Raw genomic sequence first — 25,930 nt, 5'->3', positions numbered from 1 at the left:
CTAGGGAATCAAGATGGAAGCTCCACTCCCATCTGCCCAGTAAAAGGGTCATTTTCTAGCAGTAGAGACTTGATCTGTGGGGAATGCCATGAGGAACATTACCCAGGACTGCCCTGATCCTCCAAGGAGTCTGTGGAATGGTCATCAAAATGCTGACAGAAGAGGAGTCTCCTCGGGGTTCATATTACTCTGGTGCCACAGCGTTTAATGACAAGACTAAGGAGTGGATCCATTTCATCCTTGCCTGAGGGTTCCTGGGCTGGGACCACGACAGCTTCCTGGTTTTTATTATGTATCAAGACCCTGGAGTCTAGCAAGGACTGGGACACTGTCAAAGGCTACAATGCCACCTTCAGATCAGTTGGATTGGGTTCCTGGCTTTGCGCCTAATGAGCTCAGCAACCCACTAAAGCTGATGCTGGCTGGCAGGCAGGCATCCACTGAACCAGATCTGAGAGCCCCAAGCCATGACCCTCACAGGTATCTACCTCTGGTTCCAAGGAACTGAGTGTCTCCCACACCTCACTATTCCAATGGTGTAGGGAGAACACCATGTGTGGGAGACCTTGGAACATGGGTGTAGCCAGGGTTTTTGTTAGGGAGAGCAGGCTTTTTTGGGGGGGGCATAACCTGCAATTTTTACTGATTTTCACAGAAGGGGGGCTACCCCCTGCCCCCCCTTTGTTATGCCCATGCCTTGGATCAAAGGATTAAGTTACCATCTTCAGGCCGGAGCAATGGCTGTTAAAGAGCTTGCAGTTCTCCAACAAAGGAGGTAGACCCTAAGGAACTGGTCTGGAAGCAGGGGCTCAAAAAGGGTCCATTCAGCCCCAGTCCTTAACGGAGAAGGTTTTTCACCAGAATATAATAATAATAATTTATTATTTATACCCCACCCATCTGACAACACAATAATCTGCAAAGACGTTTTCCACTTTCACTTCATCTACAAACTACACAAAACACAAGGAAACCTGTGAAACAACACTTTTTAAGTCATCAGCTATTGAAGTAAGGTTGTATTTTATTTAATACTAATACAACTGGATGTAGTTGGGGTTGTTACAGTGGGGACAGGGGGAACTTTAATTGAATGTATGCTTTTTCCTGTATTCAATACATATAACATAGAATAAAAAATAATAAAATTAGTTAAAGTGAAGTGCCTGCTGAATTTCTGATGGAAAGCCAGCAAACCCACCACTCCCGGCTCTCCATTTATTACTTCATACCCCACCTGCACAGGTTTTCTTCCCTTACCAGACTTTGGGAAGAGAGCGAGAGAGTTCTGACAGTGTCCCAGAGCCATTGTGTCAGCTTCCCAAGGCCAAGTAAGCATGGCAGCACCTTCTTTAACAGAATTTTGGAAGGAGGCGTGATAGCACTAGAATCCTCCTAGAGGCCAGTAAGGAAGGCACCTCCTCACTTAGTGGGGTCTGGGAAGGTCTGGAAAGTCCCCAGGGTCTCAGGGTCCCCCTTGCAACCAGCAGTGGTGGTTTCAGGGGCTGCTGACTTTGCAAGGTTTTGCCTTTGCATGTGGACCTCACATAAGTGGCAGGTACACTGTGACTGATTTGGCAAAATGCCCAGAGAACCTATCATATGCAGCATCCAGCAAATGTGGTGGTGGTGGTGGTAATAATAGGTCTTTGTTCTGATCCAGCTGGGCTGTTTCTAGCGTCTTGTGGCAAGCATTCATTTTCCACCCATAAAAATCATTTACACCTCTTTCCAGTCATATTTGTAACTCGCAAAACATGTCAATTTAGTGCATGAACATCCGTCATAAATATGGGAAAGTATGACAGAACTGTTTTCTGATATTAATAAATGTATTCCATTTACCCTCAAAAATGTCTTTCTTATTTTCCTTCCCCCCCTTTTTTTGATCAATGTACCATGAAATGGCACATTTTTACTGTGAAATAAGCAATTTTTAACCATGGAGGGGGGAACCTTTAAAGAAATAATTATAACTAAACCAACCCTAACAGTTATTTAGTCAGCCAATTATAAGAGGAAATAATCTTTCCAGATGGAGCCCACAAATGTTTGCTTCATCTATATTTAGAGTTATGTAGCCTCTGTGTATGTTGTTGATTTTTTTAATTTTTTCCATTTATTTATAATAAAAATTCCTACTCTGCAATTTCCTCTCCAAATGAAGATGTCCATTACCATCTTTTGTACGTGACCGGCAAGGGGAATATTCACGTTCACTTCCACAATGCAGTCAACTGCAGAGCTTGCTATCACTAAGATTCCACAACTTCCACCCTCTGGAATGTTGTGTCCAGTTCTGCGTGCCTCCTTTTAAGAAAAATACATGGACAAACTGGAGCATGTTCAGAGGTGGACAACCGGGATGAGGAGGACCTAGAAACCAAGTCCTAGGAGGGTTGGTTTAAAAAACTGGGTGTGATATCCCCATGTAAAAAGGGACCCCTGACCATTAGGTCCAGTCGTGACCGACTCTGGGGTTGCGGCGCTCATCTCACTTTATTGGCCGAGGGAGCCAGTGTACAGCTTCCGGGTCATGTGGCCAGCATGACTAAGCCACTTCTGGCGAACCAGAGCAATGCACGGAAACGACGTTTACCTTCCTGCTGGAGCGGTACCTATTTATCTACTTGCTCTTTGATGTGCTTTTGACCTGCTAGATTGGCAGGAGCAGGGACTGAGCAACGGGAGCTCACCCCATCACGGGGATTCGAACCGCCGACCTTCTGATCGGAAAGTCCTAGGCTCTGTGGTTTAACCCAGTGTTCCCCAACCTTGGGCCTCCAGCTGTTTTTGGACTACAACTCCCATCATCCCTCGCTAGCAAGACCAGTGGTCAAGGATGATGGGAATTGTAGTCCAAAAACAGCTGGAGGCCCAAGGTTGGGAAACACTGGTTTTACCCACAGCACCACCCGCGTCCCTCTTATCCCCATGTAGAAGAGCCTAATAAGAGCTTGCTAGATCAGGTCAAAGAACCATCTTGTCCAGGACTTTGTTCTCAGTGGGCAACTAGATGCCTATGGGAAGTTCACAAGCAGGACCTGAGTGCAACAGCACTCTCCTCCCCACCAATTCCCAACAACTCCCTGCCTACTGAGATCAAGCAGGTGCCTTCAATGTACTCTTTTTGGCACTTGCTAAAAACCTTCTTGTTTAGACAAGCCTACCCAGGTGGTGCTGTGGGTTAAACCACTGAGCCTCTTGGGCTTGCCGATCAGAAGGTCGGCGGTTCCCCAGATTACGAGACTACCGCTCTTAACCACTATACCACACTGGCTCTCAGAAACAAGCTGTAGCTGGGTGCTGGAGGCAAGGGGACTCAGAAGGCAGCGGTTTCGCCAGCGATATACCACTGAGTAAAACCACCATCATCTGTCCTCATACTTGCAGAAGGAGAAACAAGCTACATCGGTGAGGTGCTGATATAGTTTGTTCCTCCCTCTGCCTCTTTGAACTGCTTGGCCGAGGGGTGCACCATTGTCCTCACCTCAGCCAAGCAGTTTTACAGAGCCCTCAACCAGCTCCCACGAGCCAGCACTGGGGTGGGGGCTCCGTTGAGCTGCTGGGGAGACGCGGGCTCTGTCACACTTCTCCCTTGAGGGAGGGACAGCTGCGGGTGCGAGCTCCATTAGAGTCCCTAACCCCAGTAAGGCAGCTGCAGCTGTGGCAGGCCTTCGGCCTTGCTTCAGCCTTGCCACGGGGGTCGAGCTTAGCCAGGCAGTGCACCAGCAGCTTCAGGCCGCCCTGCCTTTTGGACTTCACCATTTTGAACTGAACAATGGTATTTTGTAACTATAAGAACTATTGCCTTACTGATTTGCATCCCTAATCCTGGCAAGACTTATATGTGAGTAAACTTTACTTTTTTCTTGTTTACAAGTGATTTCTTTGTTAAAAGGGAAACAGAGAAGGGAGATGATCCACCTCTACCTAAGCATCTTTGAATATCATTGTTATTCTAGGTTATACAACCTTGTCTCTAAAAGCTTCTAAAGGTAAGCTATGCACAGGTGGTGATTTTTAAAAACAGCTGAAATGGGTATTTGCATTCTTACACAAGTAAGAATCTCTTGTATTATGGGGAGAGGGGGGACTTTTTCCTATATACTGTCTCCACACAGTGAATAATTTTATACACTTCTTTTATGCCCCTCTTACCTGCCTTTTCTCTAAACTAAAAAGCTTCAAATTCCTTCCGTTATGAAGGAATTCAATACACAGAGAAAGAATTGCAGGGAGGGGCATCGTAATTCAGACCCCACATCACTGGCATAATAAATATTTCATACCACCCAAAACAGCATGGAAATAACACCAACTCCAGTGAATGTACCATGCCTTCTGAAAGCAATCCTCTTCCATTCTCCATGTATTGACACAAAGTTCAAGACCCCAAGTTCTCCATAAAATATCACATTATAAAGCAATGCATAGAAAATGATTCTATAGCCACATTTGCCTTGTCCATTGACATATTTCGACCTGGGGTTGCTTGGTTATTTATTTACTTGCTTAGATGGCTTACTTATTTACCGTATTTTTCACTCTATAAGACGCACCAGACCACAAGACGCACCTAGTTTTTGGAGGAGGAAAACAAGAAAAAAAATATTCTGAATCTCAGAAGCCAGAGCAGCAAGAGGGATCGCTGCGCAGTGAAAGCAGCAATCCCTCTTGCTGTTCTGGCTTCTGGGATAGCTACGCAGCCTGCATTCGCGCCACAAGACGCACATACATTTCCCCTTACTTTTTAAGAGGGAAAAAGTGAGTCTTATAGAGCAAAGAACACAGTACTTATTTGACCACTTACACCTAGCAAAGTTTGAGGTGGCTTCCAATTTATATTTCAACAAAATTAAAACCAACCCTTACAATAAAAGTAAACAATCAGCAGTAAATGGGGTGGGAAGAGTGTCATAAAGCAAAATCATAAAACAGTTTAATAAAAGGAAAACAGAAATAGCAGACTAAAACCACATCACCAGAGGCTCTGGTTTAACTCACACCCACCCACCCCAGGAGCCTTTATTAAAGCAAGATTGGGGTAGGGAGCTCTCTTTGCATAAAAGACCTCTCTCCTGTCCTTGCCAACCACTTCTATGGCCAAGCAGTTTTTCCAGCTGATCCAAGAGAAATCTGCCATCCTGAATTTGATCTAATTCTTTCCTTTAGGGCAGCAGAGCACATAGAACCACAGAACTGTGGGGTTAGAATGAACCCCAAGGTTCATCTGTTCCAACCCCTTGTGGTGCAGATGTCTTTGCCCTCTTCTATAGAGGTGTTCAGATGCTGCAAGTGTACAGTCCATGTATCCATGTACACAGATAGTCAAGATACACGCTTCTACCATAATCCACATGTATCGTTCAATGAATATACAGTTTATGAATCTGTACACAATAGCTGAGCTGTGCAAATTAACAAGTGCCCACTCTTTCACATGTGTAGAGACTGCTTGTTCCTGCATTCAGTGCAACACACAAACAAGCCTCATGTGACAGTCCTTCAAGAATAGTGAGCGTGGCGGGGATGGAACTCTCACTTCTCACAACTGGGAAACTATAGCCGTGTCAATGCAGCTAAAGACTGCATCAGCCATTTTTGCAGCTACCAGTCATATTCAGCAACTGTGAGCTCCTTTTCACAAGTCGGGCACCACCCGTCCTCTAGTTTGCAGCTGCCTATCATGCATGTACCACTCAAAAGACATCAAAGGGAAGATATTGGTTTAATGGGAAGCACCCCCAAACAAAAGATTCCTCCTTACCTGTATATTTTATACCGGGTTGTAAATCCCTGACGATGTCTTTCCACAAAGGATAAGTAGCTCCGCGAGTGGTGGAAGGGCCCTCTGTCTGAAATAAGCCAATCAAATTCCTTGGAGACATGTTGGTTGGTCGCAGCGGGTTGCTGGTGGGAGGGCTGTACTGTTATATGGTCCCATATAAAGAGGAAGTAGAGGAACTCAGCAAGCCTCCAGTTCATGCTTTTCTGTCTGCCTTTTTCCTCTCATTCTTGCTCCATTCTGTGGAGTCCTGTGTAGGGAGGGGAAAGAGGGAGTAGAGGAAAGGTGGGGAGGGAAGAAAGGAAAGAGAAAAACAGGGGCAAAGAAGAGCGGTTTCAGTGCTTGTTTTTAAATTACCAATAGTATATTTGCCTACAGTTTCCACTTGCGTTCATCCAAAAGAATTCGGGAACTCACACCAAAACAGTTTCCATTGCTGAAGGCTGTCATTCTGCCTTCTGTATATGCTAGCCTGACTGTGCTCATTGGAAAACAAAGAGAAAGTTTGTGCTTTCAGCTAAAGGTGTTTCATAAAGATAGACAGATTGAGAGTTTCATAAAAAAGCATAATTGTCCTTATAACAGCACATCAGTAGTGGGGAAATGAACCTCAAAAGCTACAGCAAATGGAATGGCAGACTGTGTGTGACATGAGGCTTTGATGTTCATGCATGTGCACTGATGTACATCTGATCTTCAAGAGTCTCTGTCTCTTCCTTGGAGACTGCATTCTTGTACATAACAACTCAGTATGTTCAAGGGGTTATTCTCCAGCAAAGCGTTCTCCAAAGTGTTCTCTACAAGACTGCCTTACCCCACATGCCTGGATCAACCAGTGAAATTGGTACTACTACAGGTGCCACATAATGCTAGTTCCGCATTTGTAAGAACCTGATTGTTTAGTGTGGCAGCGACTACAACTTTGGCACTTCTTGCCTACTGAGATCAAGAAGCCACCTTCAGTGTTCCCTTTTTGGTGCCTGCTAAAAGCATTCTTGTTTAAACAAGCCTACCCAGATGCTAACAAAGTTGAGGTGATTTTAATCCTTTTCAGTAATTTAACTTCCGTATGTTTTAAAGCAGGGTTGTGAATTTTTTGTTTTTCTTTTTTTCTTTTTTTTAATAATCAAGCAGTATATCATTTTTATGAAATAAATAAACTCTGGGTCCCCAGATGTAGTTGGACTGCACGTCCCATCACCCCAGGCAGCTTAGCCAATGGTCAGGGATGATGGGAGTTGTAGTACAACAAAATATGGAGTGGCTAGGCTACCTAAATGCCAGGTGTTCTCTCTGTTGTCCAGTAAGGGCATTAAGATCAACAAATAGGCCCTAGTTAGCCTCACAAAGGCATGATGCTTATCAGCTTCTTCACTGGTAATGCGGGTGTTGTAGAATGTGCTCCTTGCTGAAATGTGAAAGGCCCCCATCCTCACTGCCATTCCTCTTGCCCTGTTTACACACAAGCAGTTTCTTGACCTCTTAACGCAAGTATTTTGTTTTAATTGCACAGCAGCTTTAATGGGATCGTTTTGTTGCTCATTTCAACACTGGTGGTTTGCATTTTAATTTTTAATCATAGAATTGTAGAGTTGGAAGGAACACTGAGAATCATCTAATCCAGGAGTCACCAACCTAAGGCCCATGGGCTGGAAGCAGCCCGTGGAGGTTGTTTGACTGGCCCACAAGCCCCCCCCCCCCCCCCCGAATCAAGCCGCCTGCACTAAACCGGTGCAGCGCAATGCGGGGACTCACTTCTGTGGTGTAGAAAATCGGGTCTGCACCAAAAATTGTGTGCACGCATATGTGACAGAGGGATCTCCGTGGGCCTGATCCGGCCCAGGCAAGATAAACCTTGCCGACCCCTGATCTAATCCAATCCCCCTGCAATGCAGCACCCATTAATTAAGCATCTAAAACTTAAGCACCTGCTTAAAAAACCTCCACCACCTTCCAAGGGACTCTGTTCCACAGTCGAACAGCTCTTACTGTCAGAAAGCTCTTCTGTATACAGTGGTACCTCGGGTTAAGTACTTAATTCATTCTGGAGGTCCATTCTTAACCTGTAGACTCACACATGCTGCCCGGCTTCTGTTATGACTTCAAATGTTCACTTAGGGCTTCTGAGAAGTACATAAAGGAAAGAAGCGGGTAGGAAGAGTACCAGCCTACAACGGCACCCACCTGAAAGGTGCTCAAACTGTGCTCCAGTGCGCTCTGACTGAAAAAAGCACAGACTACCACTATGAATAATATTAGTACTAATGGCAATTCCTTTACAAAAATATCTGAGGGCACAGGTTGGGGGAGCCTGTACTACAGCAGTATTCTTTAACTTTGGGTTGAGGCACATCTATCCCACTCTTTCTGTAGTTTTAGATGGTTAGTTAAAATGCATCTTTTTTGGCTATGATGTTTAGAGGAGAGACTTGATTGAGGCTACTAGTAATTTTCCCCTACTGCTTTGTTATGTGTTCTTTATAGGATTCTGTTATGAATTTTATGTGATCACTTTAAGAGACCACTACTTGAAGAATCAAAGTGGTGGCATCCAAAGTTGACAAGAAATGCTATCAGAAAGTATATAGAAACTGTCAGAGGCACATGAATCTAATGAAATGTCCAAGGTTTTATGATTGGAATGAGCATAGAACTCAGAATCATTCTGAAGGGAGTGGGCATGCTAACTGTAAGCTAGCCCTGCACTGAGCAATTAAGAAACAAAATGCAATTAAGCATCGTCAGAAGTAATTAAGTAAATAAGTTGAGTAATTAAGCTTGTGATTTGTGGGCTATATCACCTGCACAAATGGATTTTTGTCATAAAAGGACTATAATAGAGAATGGGACTTGGAGGAAAGGAGAGGGAGAGGGAGAGGGAGAAGATGAGGTTACTCCTCATCTTCAAAACGGGGGGGGGGGGGGAAGAGAAGACCCAGGTAACTACCAACTGGTAAGCTTAAAATCGATACCAGGAAAGGTCCTAGAACAGATAATTATAATTCAACAGTTGGTCTGTGAGAATTTAGAAAAGGATTCTGTGATTCTGTGATTACTAAGAGCCAGAATGGGTTTCTCAAAAATAAGTCATGCCAGAAGAATCTCATTTCTTTTTTTTGATGAAATTACAAGCTTGGTGGATCAGAGGAATGCTGTGTATCTTGATCAGTAAGGCTTTTGACAAAGTCCCCCATGATATTCTTGTAAGGAAGCTGGTAAAATGTGGGTTGGACGAGGTAACTGTTAGGTGAATTTGTAGCCGGTTGACTGACTGAACCCAAAGAGTACTTGTGAATGGTTCCTCGTCATCCTGGAAAAAAGTGACAAGTGGGGTTCTGCAGGGTTATGTCCAGAGCCTGTTGTTCAACACCTTTAGAAAGACTTGGATGAAAGAATTGAGGGGATGCTCATCGAATTTGCAGATGACACCAAACTGGGAGGGATGACTAATGCTGCAGAAGACAGAATCAGAATTCAAAATGACCTTAACAGATTGGAGAACTGGGCCCAAGCTAACAATATTAATTTCAGTAGGGACAAATGTAAGGTCTGCACTTAGGTAAGAAGAACCAGATGCACAAATAGAAGATGGGGGACACCTGGCTTACTAGTAGGACATGTGAAAAAGATCTAGGGGTCTTGGTGGACCACAGGTTTAACATTAGTCAACAGTGTGATCTAGCAGCAAAAAAAGAGCTAATGGTATCTTAGGCTGCATCATCACAAGTATTGTGTCTAGATCAAGGGAAGTACGGTAATAGTACCACTCTATTCTGCCTTGAACAGACCACACCTGGAATACTGTGTCCAATTCTGGGCACCACAATCTAAGAAGGATGTTGACAAGCTAGAATATGTGCAGGAGGAGGACAACCAAGATGATCAAGGGTCTGGAAACCAAGACTTATATGCTTGAAGGAGCTGGGTGTGTAGCCTGGAAAAGAGGAGACTGCGAGGAGATATGATAGCCATCTTCAAATACCTGAAGGGCTGTCACATGGAAGAGGGAATAAACTTGTTTTATCCTGCTCTGGAGGGTAGGACTTGAAGCAGTGGCTTCAAGTTACAAGAAAAGAGATTCTGATTAAACGTACGGAAAACCTTTCTGTCAGTGTAGTCCACTCATGTTCTACAGGTAAAGAGGGAGATAAGTTGATAGTAAAGAGAACTCAGGGGAACTCAGGCCTGGGGGACAAATGTACATAAGGGCATTGGAACTCTCCATAGGCCATGCCACTCACTGACACCTTCCCATGCCCCTCCCCCACACCACCTGCTGGTTTATTCAAACAAGGTAGGATAAGAAACCATGGATTGATCTTCAGTTCTTCGGGTGAACTAAAGTTTAAATTAATCCTGTTCAGATGAACAATGCAGTGTGTTTCATTTCAAATGGAAGTAAATGCTTCTGATATCCTCACAACTATACCAGAGGAGAAGCCTTGAAGAAGAGGGTCACAAGCTTGAGACCTGTGCATGTAACCATGTTTGACCATGTTTAGTTGAATTACTGATCCAGGCCTGAGATTCCCACCTTTGCATTAAGTCTTGAAACACCAGGTCAGTGCTCCTCCACATAAAATGCCCCCTTTTAGAGGGTCATTACAAAGCTCTTGTTTCATATTCCAGGCCTGCCCTTGGCTCCTAACATCAGATTTAGATGTCTATTCCCCTTCAAACAAGATGTTCTCTCACTTTCCCAGCCTCACATAACCTGTTCTTGCTAGATTTGGGGGAATCATCAGAGATTATAAAACGCGATAATGAAACAAGCTGCCTCTCACTTCACGTTCACACACAATTAGTCTATGTACGGTTGTTCTTATTTTCATGTCCCACATTTCATAAGACACCCCCACCCCCGCAATGCACAAAAGAAGAAGAAGGTCACAGCTTCCTGTGGCTTTCACTGGAGAGAAACAGCTAACGAATTGCTCTTGGTAGACCACTTTGCTGCAGCAGTGCTGCCTGCCTTCAGGGCTACATAACATTCTGAAAGGTAAAGAATTGAACAATGAGTCAGCTGAAGAGCTGGCATTGAGGGAAGAATATAAGGTGGTCTGAAAGGAGGCTTTAACATCAGCCGAACCTCTCACTCTGAGACTTACATCCAGTTCACCAGGTCCTATGGACTGACCCAGCTTGGATGTTATGCTTAAACCAGTGTGGTGCCTGCCAGAGGTTGTTGAACTCCAACTTCCTTCAGCCCCACTTAGCATGGCCAATGGTCAGCAATGATCGGAATTGGAGTTTGACAATATCTAAAGAGCACCACATTGGCCAACATGCTAAACCATTGTTAAAAATGATGAGAATAAACCACAGCAAGCCTCAGGTTCGCATACTTCCTCCCTCCAATATAACTGTGAGGGGGAAATCGGAATTTTTTTCTCCCATTTTTGCATAACCATAGTTTCTTCTACCATCTGAACTCAACAAACTGTGGTTAATGTAAATATACCGTATTTTTCGCCCTATAGGACGCACCGGCCCATAGGACGCACCTAGTTTTTTGGGGGGGAAATAAAGAAAAAAAATTTTATTTCCCCCCCAGGTTTGCGCAGCCATACCCAAGCTAGAAGAGGGAGACGGAGCGCACCGTCTCCCTCTTCTGCCTTCAGGGACAGCCTCTCTAGCCTCCGTGGGGCAGCGGCTTGCCCCGCTGTCCCCCGAGGTTGTAGGGCTGGTGGGGGGGGGGAGAAGCAAGCTTGCTTCTCTCTCCCCCCCCCCAGCCTCCAGATCAGGTGGGGGAATAGCGGGGTGGCGGTGCTCCGCCTCCCCGCTATCCCCCGAGGTTGTGGGGCTGTCAGTGGGGAAAAGCAAGCCTGCTTCTCCCCCTGCCAGCCTCCAGATCAGGTCCGGGAATAGCGGGGTGGCGGTGCTCCGCCTCCCCGCTATCCTCCGAGGTTGTGGGGCTGGCAGGGGGGAAAAGCAAGCCTGCTTCTTCCCCCGCCAGCCTCCAGATCAGGTCGGGGAATAGCGGGGTGGCGGTTCTCCGCCTCCCCGCTATCCCCCGAGGTTGTGGGGCGGGCAGGGGGGAAAAGCAAGCCTGCTTCTCCCCCCCACCAGCTTCCAGATCATGTCGGAGAATAGCGGGGTGGCGGTGCTCCGCCTCCCCGCTATCCTCCGAGGTTGTGGGGCTGGCAGGGGGGAGAAGCAAGCCTACTTCTCCCCCTGCCAGCCTCCAGATCATGTTGGAGAATAGCGGGGTGGCGGTGCTCCGCCTCCCTGCTATCCTCCGAGGTTGTGGGGCTGGCAGGGGGGAAAAGCAAGCCTGCTTCTCCCCCCCCCCCCGCCAGCCTCCAGACCAGGTCGGGGAATAGCGGGGTGGCGGCGCTGCGCCTCCCCGCTATCCTCCGAGGTTGTGGGGCTGGCAGGGGGGAAAAGCAAGCCTACTTCTCCCCCTGCCAGCCTCCAGATCATGTTGGAGAATAGCGGGGTGGCGGTGCTCCGCCTCCCCGCTATCCTCCGAGGTTGTGGGGCTGGCAGGAGGGAAAAGCAAGCCTGCTTCTCCCCCCCGCCAGCCTCCAGACCAGGTCGGGGAATAGCGGGGTGGCGGCGCTGCGCCTCCCCGCTGTCCCCCGAGGTTGTGGGGCTGTCAGGGGGGGAAAGCAAGCCTGCTTCTCCCCCCCCCCCCGCCAGCCTCCAGACCAGGTCGGGGAATAGCGGGGTGGCGGCGCTGCGCCTCCCCGCTGTCCCCCGAGCTTTTGGGCTGCAGGCTGCTGCCCGCAAGCCTTGGCAGCCCACAGGACCTCCCGCCGGGTTTGCAAGACTTGCGGATAGCTTCCTGAAGCCTGGAGAGCGAGAGGGGTCGGTGCGCACCGACCCCTCTCGCTCTCCAGGCTTCAGCGAAAGCCTGCATTCGCCCCATAGGACGCACACACATTTCCCCTTCATTTTTGGAGGGGGAAAAGTGCGTCTTATAGGACGAAAAATACGGTAATTTTATTCGAAACAAGCAAATTTCGAAGCTGGCTGTGAAGCTGGCTTGTTTAAACACAAAGGTACCATTGACCACGGTTCAGGGTGGGTATGGAGAACCTGTGGCACTGCAGATGTTGATAGATTCTAAGTCGCATCAGCACTAGCCAACATAGTCAATGGTCAAAGATTATGCGAATAGAATTGCCACAGCATCCAGAGGGCCACAGCTTCCCCGACAGAAGGATAGGGATTGGCTGAAGGTCACCCAATGAGCTTTATGGCTCAACAGAAAGCTTTGCAGCCAAACAGAGATTTGAACCTGCACTTCCCTAACAAAGTTTGACACTTCCAAACCATTGCACCAGCTGGTTACATATACATACATACACACACACATGCACACATCCTACCACCACCAAAGCTCTTCGTGTGCTACAAGCAGTGTAAATTATTTAACCAGCAAGAACCTAGTACATCAAAAATCACTTTTAACATGAGGAAAAGCTATCTGGCCTGGAGAACAGATGCGTTCCTTCTCAGGTACTTTCAAACTTCAGAGGGGTATCCTAACCTTGAATTCTGCTCTGACATATATCAGACACAAATATTAAGTGTGGAATGTGTTTTGGAGTTTCTTTCATCAATCAAGCTTGCTTTCTGCTGTTTTTTTTCTGTGTTAATCCAGATATCAGAATGTTCTTTCTCTCTCTGTGACAAGAAGAAATTACAGTCTCTAACAGTTGCCTTTGCAAAATGTGTAACAGGATACAGGGTTGCGGAGTGGCAAGGTGCAAGGCAGAAGTGGAAAATATGAAGTTTATATTGATTCTTGGCCCATGCAGAGAAATATGCCCTCCAAGAGCCAGGACAGGTGTATTGTACTTCTGTGAAACACTGAAGGTGTTAGGGGCAATTCAGCTGCAATCAATGTCCCCCAAATGCCGGAGTCTGCAAGCAAGTTTGAAAATAACAGAAGACAGGAGAGCCATTGCCACTTTAAATTAAAGTGTGCCATTTAATGTGTGCATGTGTGTGCATGCACACAGGAGTTAATGAAGCACAGGGGGCTAAATAATGGTGGCATTGTGTCAGCAGGAGGGAATGAGTCCAATTTTTCAAAGGCAACTGGTGACCAAAATGATTGCTTTTAACACCCATAGTAAACATGACTTTTATTATGTACTTTTGTTATATTGCTGGTTTTTGTGTAACAAATAAATAGGGTATGCGGGGGGGGGGAGAGATGGATTGAAACCATGGTGTGAAGCAGGGGGCTCTTAATACTTTGCTCCATAGGTCTGGAATAATAGCAATAGTAACATTGTTATAGTTATTGTTATTTTATTTATACCCCGTCCATCTGGCTGGGTTTGCCCAGCCACTCCAGGCAGCTCACAGCATATATCGAAACATACTAAAACATCAAACATTAAAAACCCCCCAATGAAGGGCTGCCTTCAGATGTCTTCTAAAAGTTATGTAGTACTTTAACCCCTTGACATCTGAAGAAGGGATGGTGCCACTACCGAGAAGACCCTCTGCCGGGTTCCTTGTAACTTTGCCTCTCACAGTGAGGGAACCGCCAGAGGCCCTTGGTGAACGTCCAGCCCAAACCCCCTGATGATCTCTCCCAGCAGCTTCATGTAGATGTTAAAAAGCATGGGGGAGAGGACAGAGCCCTGAGGTACCCCACAAATGAGTGCCCAGGGGTCTGAACATTCATCCCCCAACATCACTTTTTGGACATGGCCCAGGAGGAAGGAGCACTACCATAACAGTGCCCCAGCTCCCTGCCCCTCTAGCCGGTTCAGAAGGATGTCATGGTCAATGTGTCAAAGGACACTAAGAGATCCAGCAGAACTAGGAAACAGCTTTTACCTTTGTCCCTAGCCTGCTGGAGATCATCGACCAGTGCAGCCAAGGAAGTTTCAGTCCCATGATGAGGCCTGAATCCTGACTGGAAGGGATCCAAGTGGTCCGCATTCTCCAGGCATGCCTGGAGTTGTTCAGCGACCACCTGCTCAATCATTTTGCCCAAGAATGGAAGATTTGAAACTGGGTGATTGTTGCCATATCGGCTGGGTCCAAAGATGGTATTTTAAGAAACAGTTTAATAACCACTTCTTTAAACAGTGGGAACCCACCTCACAGAGGGAGGCGTTCACCACCCCATGGAGCCCATTGTGCAGCCCTTCCGAGCTCGCTTTTATTAGCCAGGATGGGCAAGGATCAAGGAGACAGGTGGCTAGTTTCATTCATCCAAGCAGCTTGTCCACATCCTTGGAGTTAGCAGATTGGAATTGATTCCATGCAACTTGACTAGACAGGGCTCTAGCACTCTCCCAGCCCGGCCCCACTACCATGGTGAAATCTACCTCTTTCTGAATCTGAGTGACTTTATCTGCAATAAATCATTGCAGGAGATCTTGGGGTGCTCATCAGGCCCCAATGACGAAGCTGGTTCCGTTAGATTGCAAACCACTGAAAGAGTTGCAGATGCAATTAGGCGGTAAAGAAGGTCCTCTTCATCATCCCTATCACCACTTGGTAGGCTCAACATTGAGCTCTAACCTGTGTCCGATCTGATTCAGAATGAGTTTTCCTCCACCGGTGTTCTAGCCGTCTCAGCAATTGTTTCATCACTCTCAGCTCCCAGGAAAACCATGGGGCTGTCTGGGCTCCATGCAACTGGAGAGGGCACTTTGAAGTCAGATAGTCAATAGCCCTGGTTAACACCGCATTCCAGTGGGCCACCAGGTAATCAGCTGAAAGGCCATTAACATGGGATAAAACATCCCCTGCCACTCTCTGGAAACCATTTGGATCCATTGTAGCAGGGCGGACCATCCGAATTGGTCCCACCTCCCTGTGGAGGTGAAGGGTAACAGAGAAGTCTAGTTGCACCAGGAAGTGATCCAACCATGGCACTTCTTTTGTTTCACTTTTACGAAGTGTCAGATCATCCACATCCATAGAGGTGAACACCAGATCGAAGACATGTCTGGGGCTATGTGTTGGGCCAAACTTATTCAGGGACAGCCCCATGGAGGCCATGCTTTCCACGAAGTCCCGATAGGCCCCTTGTAAGATTGTGTCAGCATGGTGGTTAAAATCTAGGGTTTCAGAGGACATATTCTCACCCCTACCTGGAGGTGCTAGGGATTGAACATGAGATCTTCTGCATACTAAGCAAATGCTATACCACTGAGCTATGGCACTTCCATGCAGCTGATAATGGCTGAAAACACCAGTGCACTGGTGTTAAAGGTTGCACTGGAGAGAGTTTGATCAGACACCCCTTCCTACTTTCTTGCAGAAAACATTCGCCCTTAAGTTCACTCCTAGGAACTCCTAGTGAACACAGGTCTTTGTCTAAATATTGGATTGAGGCAACGTTGAACAGCCATAAAGTTATACAGCTTGGGAATACACCTGCTTTTATACAGGTGGTCCATAATGCTGGCATGAAATCAAAGAATGCATATTTCAGCACCATCCATTCTTGATAAGGAAGATCATTCATCACCATCAAAAGTGGAAGGAAGAGCATAGCAGCAAGATGAGACTCCGAGGTCTTCATTACAACCCCCATTAGCTTAGGGATGGGAAACCTTCCTCAGCCCAAGGGGCCACATTTCCTCATTGGCAAACTTCAGGGGGTGGCATATGGTGGATGTGGCAGAAGGTAGAAAGTGGGTAGGGTTCTCCCCTTCACACAATAAGCTACATTACAGAAAATCAGAGCTTTACACACACGCAAGCTTCCATCCAGGCAAATAAAAGGCATTATCGCAGTTCAGTAATACATCCTACCATGGCTGAAGTACTCAAGGAAGGTGTGGAGCAGGGTCAGAGGGGGTGTGGCTTGGGAAGGGGGCATGACCTTAGGGGAGGGTCACAAGGGACAGACAGAAATGCCCCGGGGGGGGGGCTGAATGTACCCTCCTCACTCCTCATTTATCTTTTCCTGCATCTTTTTCCTGCTTATCAATTCTCTGCCCAAGCAACAATTTTTCCTGTCGAAAGTGAGCAGGTAACTCCAGCCGCATCTTGGGCCTAGGTGTTAATTCATCAGCAAGCACTGCACAACAAGCCAGATGGCAGAGTATTCCCTGCCAGCATGCAAGGCCTGCTCTGCCGTGGGCATCTGCAACCCGTCTCATTGAATATGCACAGTTGCCTCTGATTTTGCTGGAGATGCCCTAACACAGAAGACCCATCCAGATGAATTAAACTCTCTGGAGAATCGGGCATGTCCACATTCGAGGCATCTGACAAGGAGCTGTCAAGAAATACCCATTCTTTTGTCTTACATTTAACTGAAAATGAGGTGCAATTCCCTCAAAGCTCTGGGACAACTCCCACAGTGCCATGGGAAGTATATTCCTTTTCAAACTCCCATCAACAACTTAAGGCTCATGTGTTTCCCATGTTGCAATGAACACGGGGGAGGGGAAGAATTCAGCAATATACTTGATTAGTTGGTCTTGAGGGATAGTTCTCTCTCTCCGTCCCCAAATAACCCCCCCCCCCCCACCACCTCACACATATATCTAAGAAAAAAGATAGTTACCATCTTGGCCTTTTAATCAGTGGAGGGCAGGTTGTTGTGTTCTGTGGGAAATTGTAGGTGTGGATTTACTATAGTAGTGACCCTTGGTAGTAGAATTGGGATGTTCCAAACACACTCTACTTCTGTTTGTGAAATATTACACTGAGGTGGACATACATCAGACGATTGATTGCTCTTCCCCACTTTCAGTGGCCAAAATAATAGTTATACTAAGGGCCCCTGAACCAGCTCTTAGTAAGGTGTAAACTGGTGTGTGAAACCAAAGTAAACCATGTGACTGCTCCTCAGTTTTCCTTCCTCTTCTCTCCACCATCAGAAGTAAATCACACCAAATGGTACACTGCATAATGCGCGCTCTCTCTCTCTCTCTCTCTCTCTGTGTGTGTGTGTCCTTTCCTTATCTGTTTCTCTCTACAAATGAATTAGAGATGTGGAAAAGGATCCTTCTTTCACACTTGTCCTCCAGCATCCTCCTCCTCTGTATAATTCTAGCAATTCACACATGTACTGCCCCTTATCTCAGATTCCCACATGCCTACCACATTTCCTTCCCTGGTCCCATACCCTACAAGCATTGGTGTCACTCATTCTTATCTCTGTATTTATGTCTGTCTTGTCAATAGAGGTGGTGTTCATACCTGACAGTGACTCTTCCCCCACCCCAGGCCCAGGCACACATCCTCTCTTCCTTCCCTCTCCTTCCTTGCTTCTCTAAGTGTCTGATTATTCCATCTCTGAAGCTCCCACCTTCTCTACAGCTGTTTCCCCTTTTATCCTCTTCCATCTGTTCAGAGCTGAAACTCCATGTTCGCTTAGCCTTTATAGTTCTCTACCCTTAACTATCTGTTTGACTGGTTTTTGTTTGTTTGCTTGTTGAGTTTTGTTTTGTGTTTTGTTTTTGTTTTTTTGCTAACCATTGCACACACTGTCCTTATCTGGATCTAAAAGCATGGCTGTGCCAAGATGATGCAAAACGACTAGGAACTCATTTGCACTCCCCTCTCTTCTGACCCCTCCTGCAAACCTCAGTGCCTCCTTGTTTTTGTTAATCTTTTGGCTTCATTAGAAAGTGGGGGGGGGGGAGAGAGAGAATCTTACTGGTGTTTTGCCATCTGGAGGGAAAGGCAGGTAGAACTGAGGGAGTTGGCAGCAGATTTAGGACAGACCAAGAGAGAGAAAAAGAGAGAACTTCTTCAAACAACACAGAACTAATTTACGGAAGGGGTTGCAATGCAGCGCCGATGGGGCACTTGAGTTCTTTTCCGCAATGCCTGCCCGCTGAGACACCTCCACTCACTGCCCTCCTGGGTCATGAAACGGTGAGGACTGTTACATTTTCCCCCTCCCTTGAGTAGTACACAGGGCTGGAGGAGAAAGTTGGAAGAGTGAGACTCTTTCCCACTTCCCTCTTCAGCTCTACGTGTTTTTTCAAGGCTTGTATTAACTATGCTGGATCTGAGCTTTATTCAGATGGCTTGGAAGAGTGAAGCATGTGAGTGCACACCTTCTCCTTCCATGACTCTAGTGGTGGAGGCAGAGGGGTGACCAGATGGGGTGGGCTCAGCTGAAAAATCCAAATGTGAACCCTTAAAAAGATTGGTGAACCCTGACTTGTGGAATGCACTGCCCATGGCAATGGGCACTAAGTAAGGTGGCTTTCAAATACAAATTCATGTCTAAATGGAGCCTCCATATTCAGGGACAGTGTACCCCTGAATGCATGCTACTGGTAAAGCACAGAAGGAAGGGAAGGTTATTGCCTGCTTGTGGGCAATCTTTGGGAAGACCTTTGCAATTAGAGACACAACACGTACAATTTGCATTTGAGAGTTAGAACAGGGGTGGGGGTGGGGTGTCTCTATGGCCACACTGGAGTCATTTGCCCATGATGTCAAGTTGCCCTCCCATCTCATTTCTGCACACCATAGGCAAGCAGAATATGGAATGCATTGTCAGAAGATGTTGTGTTGGCCACTGAGTAAGATGGCTTTAGGTTATGTTAAGGTTATGAGGGATGGGATAGGATCTATCTGCTGATGCTACTCACGAAGATGAAATGGACCCTTCTGATTCTGAATACAAGTTACTGATGAAGAGCAGATGAAAAACCTTTTTGTTTAGGCAGATTTTTTTGTTTCATTTGATGCTCCTACTTTATCTGCTATGCCTATCTCTGTTTTTATTATATTATATAATATATATTTGGGGTGTTACTGTACTTTATGGTTCAGAAGGGGTGTAACTTAGGGCTTATCCACAGTTCCTCTTCTCCTACTGCTTTCCCCCCGGGGAAAACTGTTCTTGGAAGTCAGTCTGATCAAACAGCAATTCAGGTTTTCCCTGGATTGACATTTGCCCTAACTTAGAGCTAAAGATCAGGTTTTTCCTTGGGGGCAGGGAAACAGGGCAAGGGAAAAACTGGTTGGGCTCGTGCTTTCTAGGCTGAGACAAGCAGAAGTGTGAATGAGCCTTTTGTGGCAATGATCTACCGTATTTTTCGCACCATAGGGCGCACCTGACCATAGGGCGCACCTAGTTTTTAGAGGAGGAAAATACGGAAAAAAAATATTCTGAATCAAATGTTGCACTAAACTATTTAAAGCAGCAAAGCGGGTGGCTCCTGTCCACTTTGCTGCTTTAAATTGAGCCTCAGAGGAGGGTAGGAAGGGGAACCAGGGCTTATCTAAGTCCAGTTAATAATGCTGAGCCTGACTTATGGCCATCGAGATTAGCCTGGCCGTCTCAGTGGAAATCTGGGGAGGCTGGGGTGGACTTTCCAGTGGTCAAAGTGTGGTTGTGTCTTCCTGCCCGGCCTCTATTTCCTGCCCTCTTTCCCCCCTGCACCCCCGCACCCTGCTTTGAGGGAAGGAAGCAGAGCCATGGATCCTCTGCTCGCAACTGCAGTGGATTCCCTCCACTTTGAAGCAGGAAAGTGGGAGAGGAGCTGCTTACACAAGTGTAAGCTGCTCCCCTCCCACTTTTCTGCTTCAAATGGAGCCCGGGAGAAGGGAATCTGCTGCATTCGCCAGCAGAGGATGCATGGTCCCCTTCCTTCTCTCCTCCGTAGTTGTTTTGAAGCAGGAAAGTGGGAGAGGAGCTGCTTACACGAGTGTAAGCTGCTCCCCTCCCACTTTCCTGCTTCAAAGCAATCACGGAAGAATCCCTGTGAGCAGCGGAGGATCCATGGTCCCCTTCCTTCTCTCCTCCATAGTTGCTTTGAAGGAGGAAAGTGGGAGAGGAGCTGCTTACACGAGTGTAAGCTGCTCCCCTCCCACTTTACTGAGCAGCGGAGGATCCATGGTCCCCTTCGTTCCCTCCTCCTCCTCCGTAGTTGCTTTGAAGGAGGAAAGTGGGAGAGGAGCTGCTTACACGAGTGTAAGCTGCTCCCCTCCCACTTTACTGAGCAGCGGAGGATCCATGGTCCCCTTCGTTCCCTCCTCCTCCTCCTTAGTTGCTTTGAAGGAGGAAAGTGGGAGAGGAGCTGCTTACACGAGTGTAAGCTGCTCCCCTCCCACTTTCCTGATTCAAAGCAATCACGGAAGAATCCCTGTGAGCAGCGGAGGATCCATGGTCCCCTTCCTTCTCTCCTCCATAGTTGCTTTGAAGGAGGAAAGTGGGAGAGGAGCTGCTTACACGAGTGTAAGCTGCTCCCCTCCCACTTTCCTGAGCAGCGGAGGATCCATGGTCCCCTTCCTTCTCTCCTCCGCAGTTGCTTTGAAGCAGGAAAGTGGGAAAGGAGCTGCTTACACGAGTGTAAGCTGCTCCCCTCCCACATTGTCGCTTCAAAGCAATCACCTCGAGCAGCGGAGGATCCATGGTCCCCTTCCTTCCCTCCTCCTTAGTTGCTTTGAAGGAGGAAAGTGGGAGAGGAGCTGCTTACACGAGTGTAAGCTGCTGCCCTCCCACTTTCCTGATTCAAAGCAATCATGGAAGAATCCCTGTGAGCAGTGGGGGATCCATGGTCCCCTTCCTTCTCTCCTCCGTAGTTGTTTTGAAGCAGGAAAGTGGGAGAGGAGCTGCTTACACGAGTGTAAGCTGCTCCCCTCCCACTTTCCTGATTCAAAGCAATCACGGAAGAATCCCTGTGAGCAGCGGAGGATCCATGGTCCCCTTCCTTCCCTCCTCCTTAGTTGTTTTGAAGGAGGAAAGTGGGAGAGGAGCTGCTTACACAAGTGTAAGCTGCTCCCCTCCCACATTGCCGCTTCAAAGGGAGCGCGGGAGGAGGGAAGCTGCTGCAGCTTCCCCCACCTCCCGCAGAAGCCGTGCGCTCTTTAAAGGGGCTGCGCGGCTTCTCCTAGCTTTTCTGGGAGGTGCGGGGATTCCCCCACCTCGTAGAAAAGCCCGCAGGAGCCGCGCAGCCTTTAAAGAGGGCGCCGCTCTTTGGGGCTTTTCCCCGAGGAGGGAGAACGGACCGATGCGGCCAGTCAGTCCCTTCTCCCTCCTGGAGAAAAGCCCGCAAGAGCGCACGAAGCTTGTGTGCGGCTCTTGGGGGCTTTTCCCGCCTGCCTCCCCCTTGCATTCGCTCCATAGGACGCACACACATTTTCCCTTGCTTTTTAGGAGGGAAAAAGTGCGTCCAATGGTGCGAAAAATACGGTACTTTGAATGCAAAAGGTCACAGGTCCGACATTTTCAGACAGGGCAAGGGCTGCCCTCTGCCTCAAAACCTGGAGAGATGCTGTCATTCAGCATAGACTGTACTGAACTTAATCACCCAATAATATTTAAAAAGTCACTTATCCTCACAGCAAATAATTCCAAAGTCTCCGGGAACAGAAAAAATTAGCTATTAAGTGCCTGGGGGAACCAGGAATGTTTTAAAATTAATCCAGCAAGTTAATAAAGAGAGGGTCAGACACACCTCACCAAGGAGAGGATTCCATAAACAGGATGCCACCACCAAGAAGGCCAGTGCAAACCAGGTAGCACCCAGTGGCAACATCACCAACAGAGAACCTAACTAGTTTAGAAACCTGATGCTCAACTAGTTTAGAAACCCGCTGATCATAGGGCCTGATATGATTGGTAGTTTCCCACCAGAAATCTGCTTTTTATAAACCTGACATTTAGAGACCCAATGAAACTTGTCAATTTTTAGGCCTGAGACGGTTGATACTATAGAAAGTGTTCTTTTATGTACATAGGTTCCAAGTCATTTTAGGCTTTGTATGCTGGTACGCCTAGTGCTACAGTTGGCATTAATTCTTCCAAGTGTCGATAAGCACTAGAAGGGCAGGTTTTTTATAAAGAAAAATAACAGCTTTATACAAACAAACAAACCCTGTGAAGCAGAGGTCTTGCAATGGTTAACTAATGAAGAGCCAGTGATGGGAAATCCCAGAAAATGCCCTGAAACAACCTGATCTTGTTTACTGAAAGGCTACAGTAAGGGGAAGGGTCATAGCTCAGGATCAATGCACCTGCCTCGCACAAAGAACGGGCCATGCTCAATCTCAGCATCTCCAGGTAAGGCTAGAAGAATCCCCTGCCTGAAACCCAGGAGAGCCACTGGCAATCAGTATGTAGACAATACTGAACTAGATAAACTGATGATTTTTCATTGCTTTTATTTATTTATTAAATTTGTTAGTCACTTTGTCTTGTCCAGAGCAATTCTGTGTTCCACCCACACTGTAGTGCTACTACCAGGTTTCCCCACACTGTATTATACTTTTGGGGGACCCTTCTGATTGTACTTTTAGCATCAGGGTTTTCCAGCAGATTCCTAGAGTTGGAAGGCACCAAAGGCAGTGCAGTTTTGATGTAAATTAAGACAATTCATTCATCAGCATCCATCAGCCCATGCAGTCTTTACTTCACTGTTCCTGCATGTGGGTAGCTGGAGTGCCTTCAGTATGAATAGCTCCAGAGAAGATATACAAGTGAACTGAGACCAAGCAGATACACAATGCAGGTAAGATGCCTGTATATAGAGTACTGTACGTGCAGTAGAGGGAAGAACAGCAGCAGCCACCAAAAAGTCATCCATAGCAAATATGAGACATTAGCTAATATATTTATTTTGAGGTGTTGGAATCTCTCAGTAGAAGGCAGCTTCCTATGTTCCTATGTACGAAGAAATAGCAAAAGAAACCGAAAACCCCCACACTACTTAGTTTAAGAGATGTGAATGAAATTCCGTGGAAGAACACTGATCAAGTGGTAGACATTATAGGTTTTTAAACAGAGGTCGGATTAGATTTTTACCTGTGATTTCTGCTCTGTGGGGGGTTGGATAAGATGACCTCTGGGCTGCCTCCCACCTCTACAGTACTATGATTCTAAAAAGACTCAAGCATGTGTCTAGGTATTGAGAAAAAGCCCATACCTGATAACCTTGTGAAAGGCAGATGCATTGATACTTGAAAGGAGAATGTCCTTTCTTGCTGTGCATTGCTTGCTGGAGCCACAGCAATAAGAACTTGATTTGAGAACAATGGTAAGAATATAGTGCAGATGGTGGTCGGAAATGTAAAAAGAATGTGCCAACCAGATAAAATACCTTTCTTCACATTCAGAGGAGCTTCAAAGGAATGTGAAGGAAACAACCTGGAGCAACAAAGGATTGTGCAAGGACAATGATTGTCTGTAGTTGGACTGAATTTGACCACATTTCCAATATCCTGGAAGTGAGCTAGGTTGGGCAAAATTTAACATGGGGAGGCAAGTTGGGAGTTGGGCTACATTGTGCCATTGTCCAAATAATCTACAGAGGGCAGAGCTAGCACCCTACTTCCCTCTGTTGGGGTTGTGGGGTGTGGTCATGCTGAGCTGGCATGGGTGTCCTTCTGCCACCGAGGGACGCAGGTGGTGCGGTGGTCTAAACCACTGAACCCCTTGAGCTTGCTGATCGGAAGGCCAGTGGTTTGAATCTGTTTGACAATGGTGAACTCCTGTTGCTCTGCCCCAGCTTCTGCCAACCTAGCAGTTTGAAAGCACACTAGTGCAAGTATATAAATAGGTACCACTGTTGTGGGAAGGTAAACGGCCTTTCCATGTGCTCCGGCACTTGTCACAGTGTCCCATTGCGCCAGAAGCAGTTTAGTTATGCTGGCCACGCTAAGTCATGCTGGCGCCGCTCAAGCAAAAACATTCCTTTCCCCGCATGAGGGAAGGCAAGGCGGTGGCTATTTACCTTTCCATGGCTCGCACCATGTAGCTAACAAGCAGCTTCCCCAGCTGTGATGGCCTGGGATTCCGATTCGGAGGATGAAACAGAGGAATCCCGGCCTGCACAGGAGTCCCCGCCTCCAGGGCCGGCTGAACTGGGGCCAGGCCTAGATGCTGAAGAGCCTGCACCTGTGGCAGTGCATCAGGAGCTGGTCCCAGGTGAAGCCCTTCTGGCCCCAGAGAGGCTTGACGACTCAGTGGCCACAGGTGAGCCTCCTCCAGGGCCCAGTAACCCTTCGGCCTCTCCTGATCTGCAGAGGTTTAGAGCAGAGAGGCGAAGGGAACTGGTTGCCCCCAGGAGGAGTGCTCGCCTTAAGGCCAGAGGAGGCGGGGCTCCTGGGGGCCGGGACCGCCCCTGGCCTTAGAAGAGGATAAAAGCCCAGTCAGCCCGGCCCCAGGTTGCGGGAGCAACGTCGTTGTTGGCTTCGGACCTTCCTGCGTTCTTGATCCCTGCTCGGCCTCCTGTTCCTGACTATCCGGTACTCCTGTTCCCTGCTCGGCCTCCTGTTCCCGACCATCCGGTGTTCCTGTTCCCTGCACAGCCTCCTGTTCCAGCGTTCCTGTTCTCCGCCCGGCACTCTGCCTCGGACCTTGCCCCTCTTCGTGTGGACTTTGCTACACCCAAGGTACCTTACCCCCGGGACCAGCACAGTTTGCTCCCGCCACCTCCCGCACTCCCCCTTCGTCGGGGTGCGTTCGGGAAGAGCCAGAGGCCATGGCTGAACAGGCGGCTGCACTGGTGGCTTTGGCCCAGGAGAACCAGGCCTTGTCTCACACCGTGCAGCAGCTCAGTGACGCGGTTGAGGCACTTCAGCAACGCTTGGAAGCCCTACCGGCTTCTGGGGCCGACGCCCCGGCTCCGGGCAAGTACCCAGTGGCTTTGCCTGAGAAATTTGATGGAGCCCCGGCCAGCTTTCCCATGTTCCTGGCCCAGGCCAAACTGTATATTCAGGGGCGAGCCCGGAACTTTCCTGACGACCGTACCAAGGTGCACTTTTTGATTAGCTTGTTAAAGGACCAGGCGGCCAAGTGGGTGTTGCCGCTACTCAGGCAAGACTCCCCCTTGCTGGCAGACTATACGGGGTTTTGCAATCGTTTGGAGGCCGCGTTCGGCAACCCCCAGAAAGAGAGTCAAGCCAACCGGGCGATTCGGCATTTGAAACAGGGCAAGTCCACGGTGGCCACATATACCACGGAGTTCCGGCTGTTGGCACAGGACTTGACCTGGAATGACTCGGCACTGCGGGACCAGTATCTCGAAGGGCTTTCGGACGAGGTACTGGACCAGTTGGCCACAATGGAACGCCCCACCACGCTGGACACTCTCATTCAACGGAGTCTACAAATAGGCGACCGGTTGGAGGATCGTCGTCAGGCCCGGGGTCGCCGACACTTCCAGTTCACGGCACCAGCTTTTTCCGGCAGCCCCACGGTCACAACTGATTTAACGGAGGAGCCTATGCAGCTCGGGGCAG

General features: G+C 47.7%; 1 protein-coding gene across 2 annotated transcripts in view; it reads right to left on the bottom strand.

The window, feature by feature from the left end:
* The window catches only part of BRINP1 (BMP/retinoic acid inducible neural specific 1), a 113,201-nt gene that overhangs the window by 63,784 nt on the left and 23,487 nt on the right, over positions 1-25,930 (bottom strand). For both annotated transcript variants that reach the window (XM_083422984.1, XM_083422985.1), the window contains exon 2: positions 5,771-6,038. In XM_083422984.1, the coding sequence (XP_083279110.1) occupies positions 5,771-5,988 (218 nt within the window). In that variant the 5' untranslated portion in view covers positions 5,989-6,038. The remainder of the gene's footprint in view (positions 1-5,770; positions 6,039-25,930) is intronic.

The sequence above is a fragment of the Podarcis tiliguerta genome, assembly GCF_965153285.1.
Source record: "Podarcis tiliguerta genome assembly, chromosome: Z".
NCBI lineage: Eukaryota > Metazoa > Chordata > Lepidosauria > Squamata > Lacertidae > Podarcis > Podarcis tiliguerta.
The sequence above is the reverse complement of the archived record's forward strand: the minus strand, read 5'-3'. Positions and strand labels throughout refer to the sequence as shown.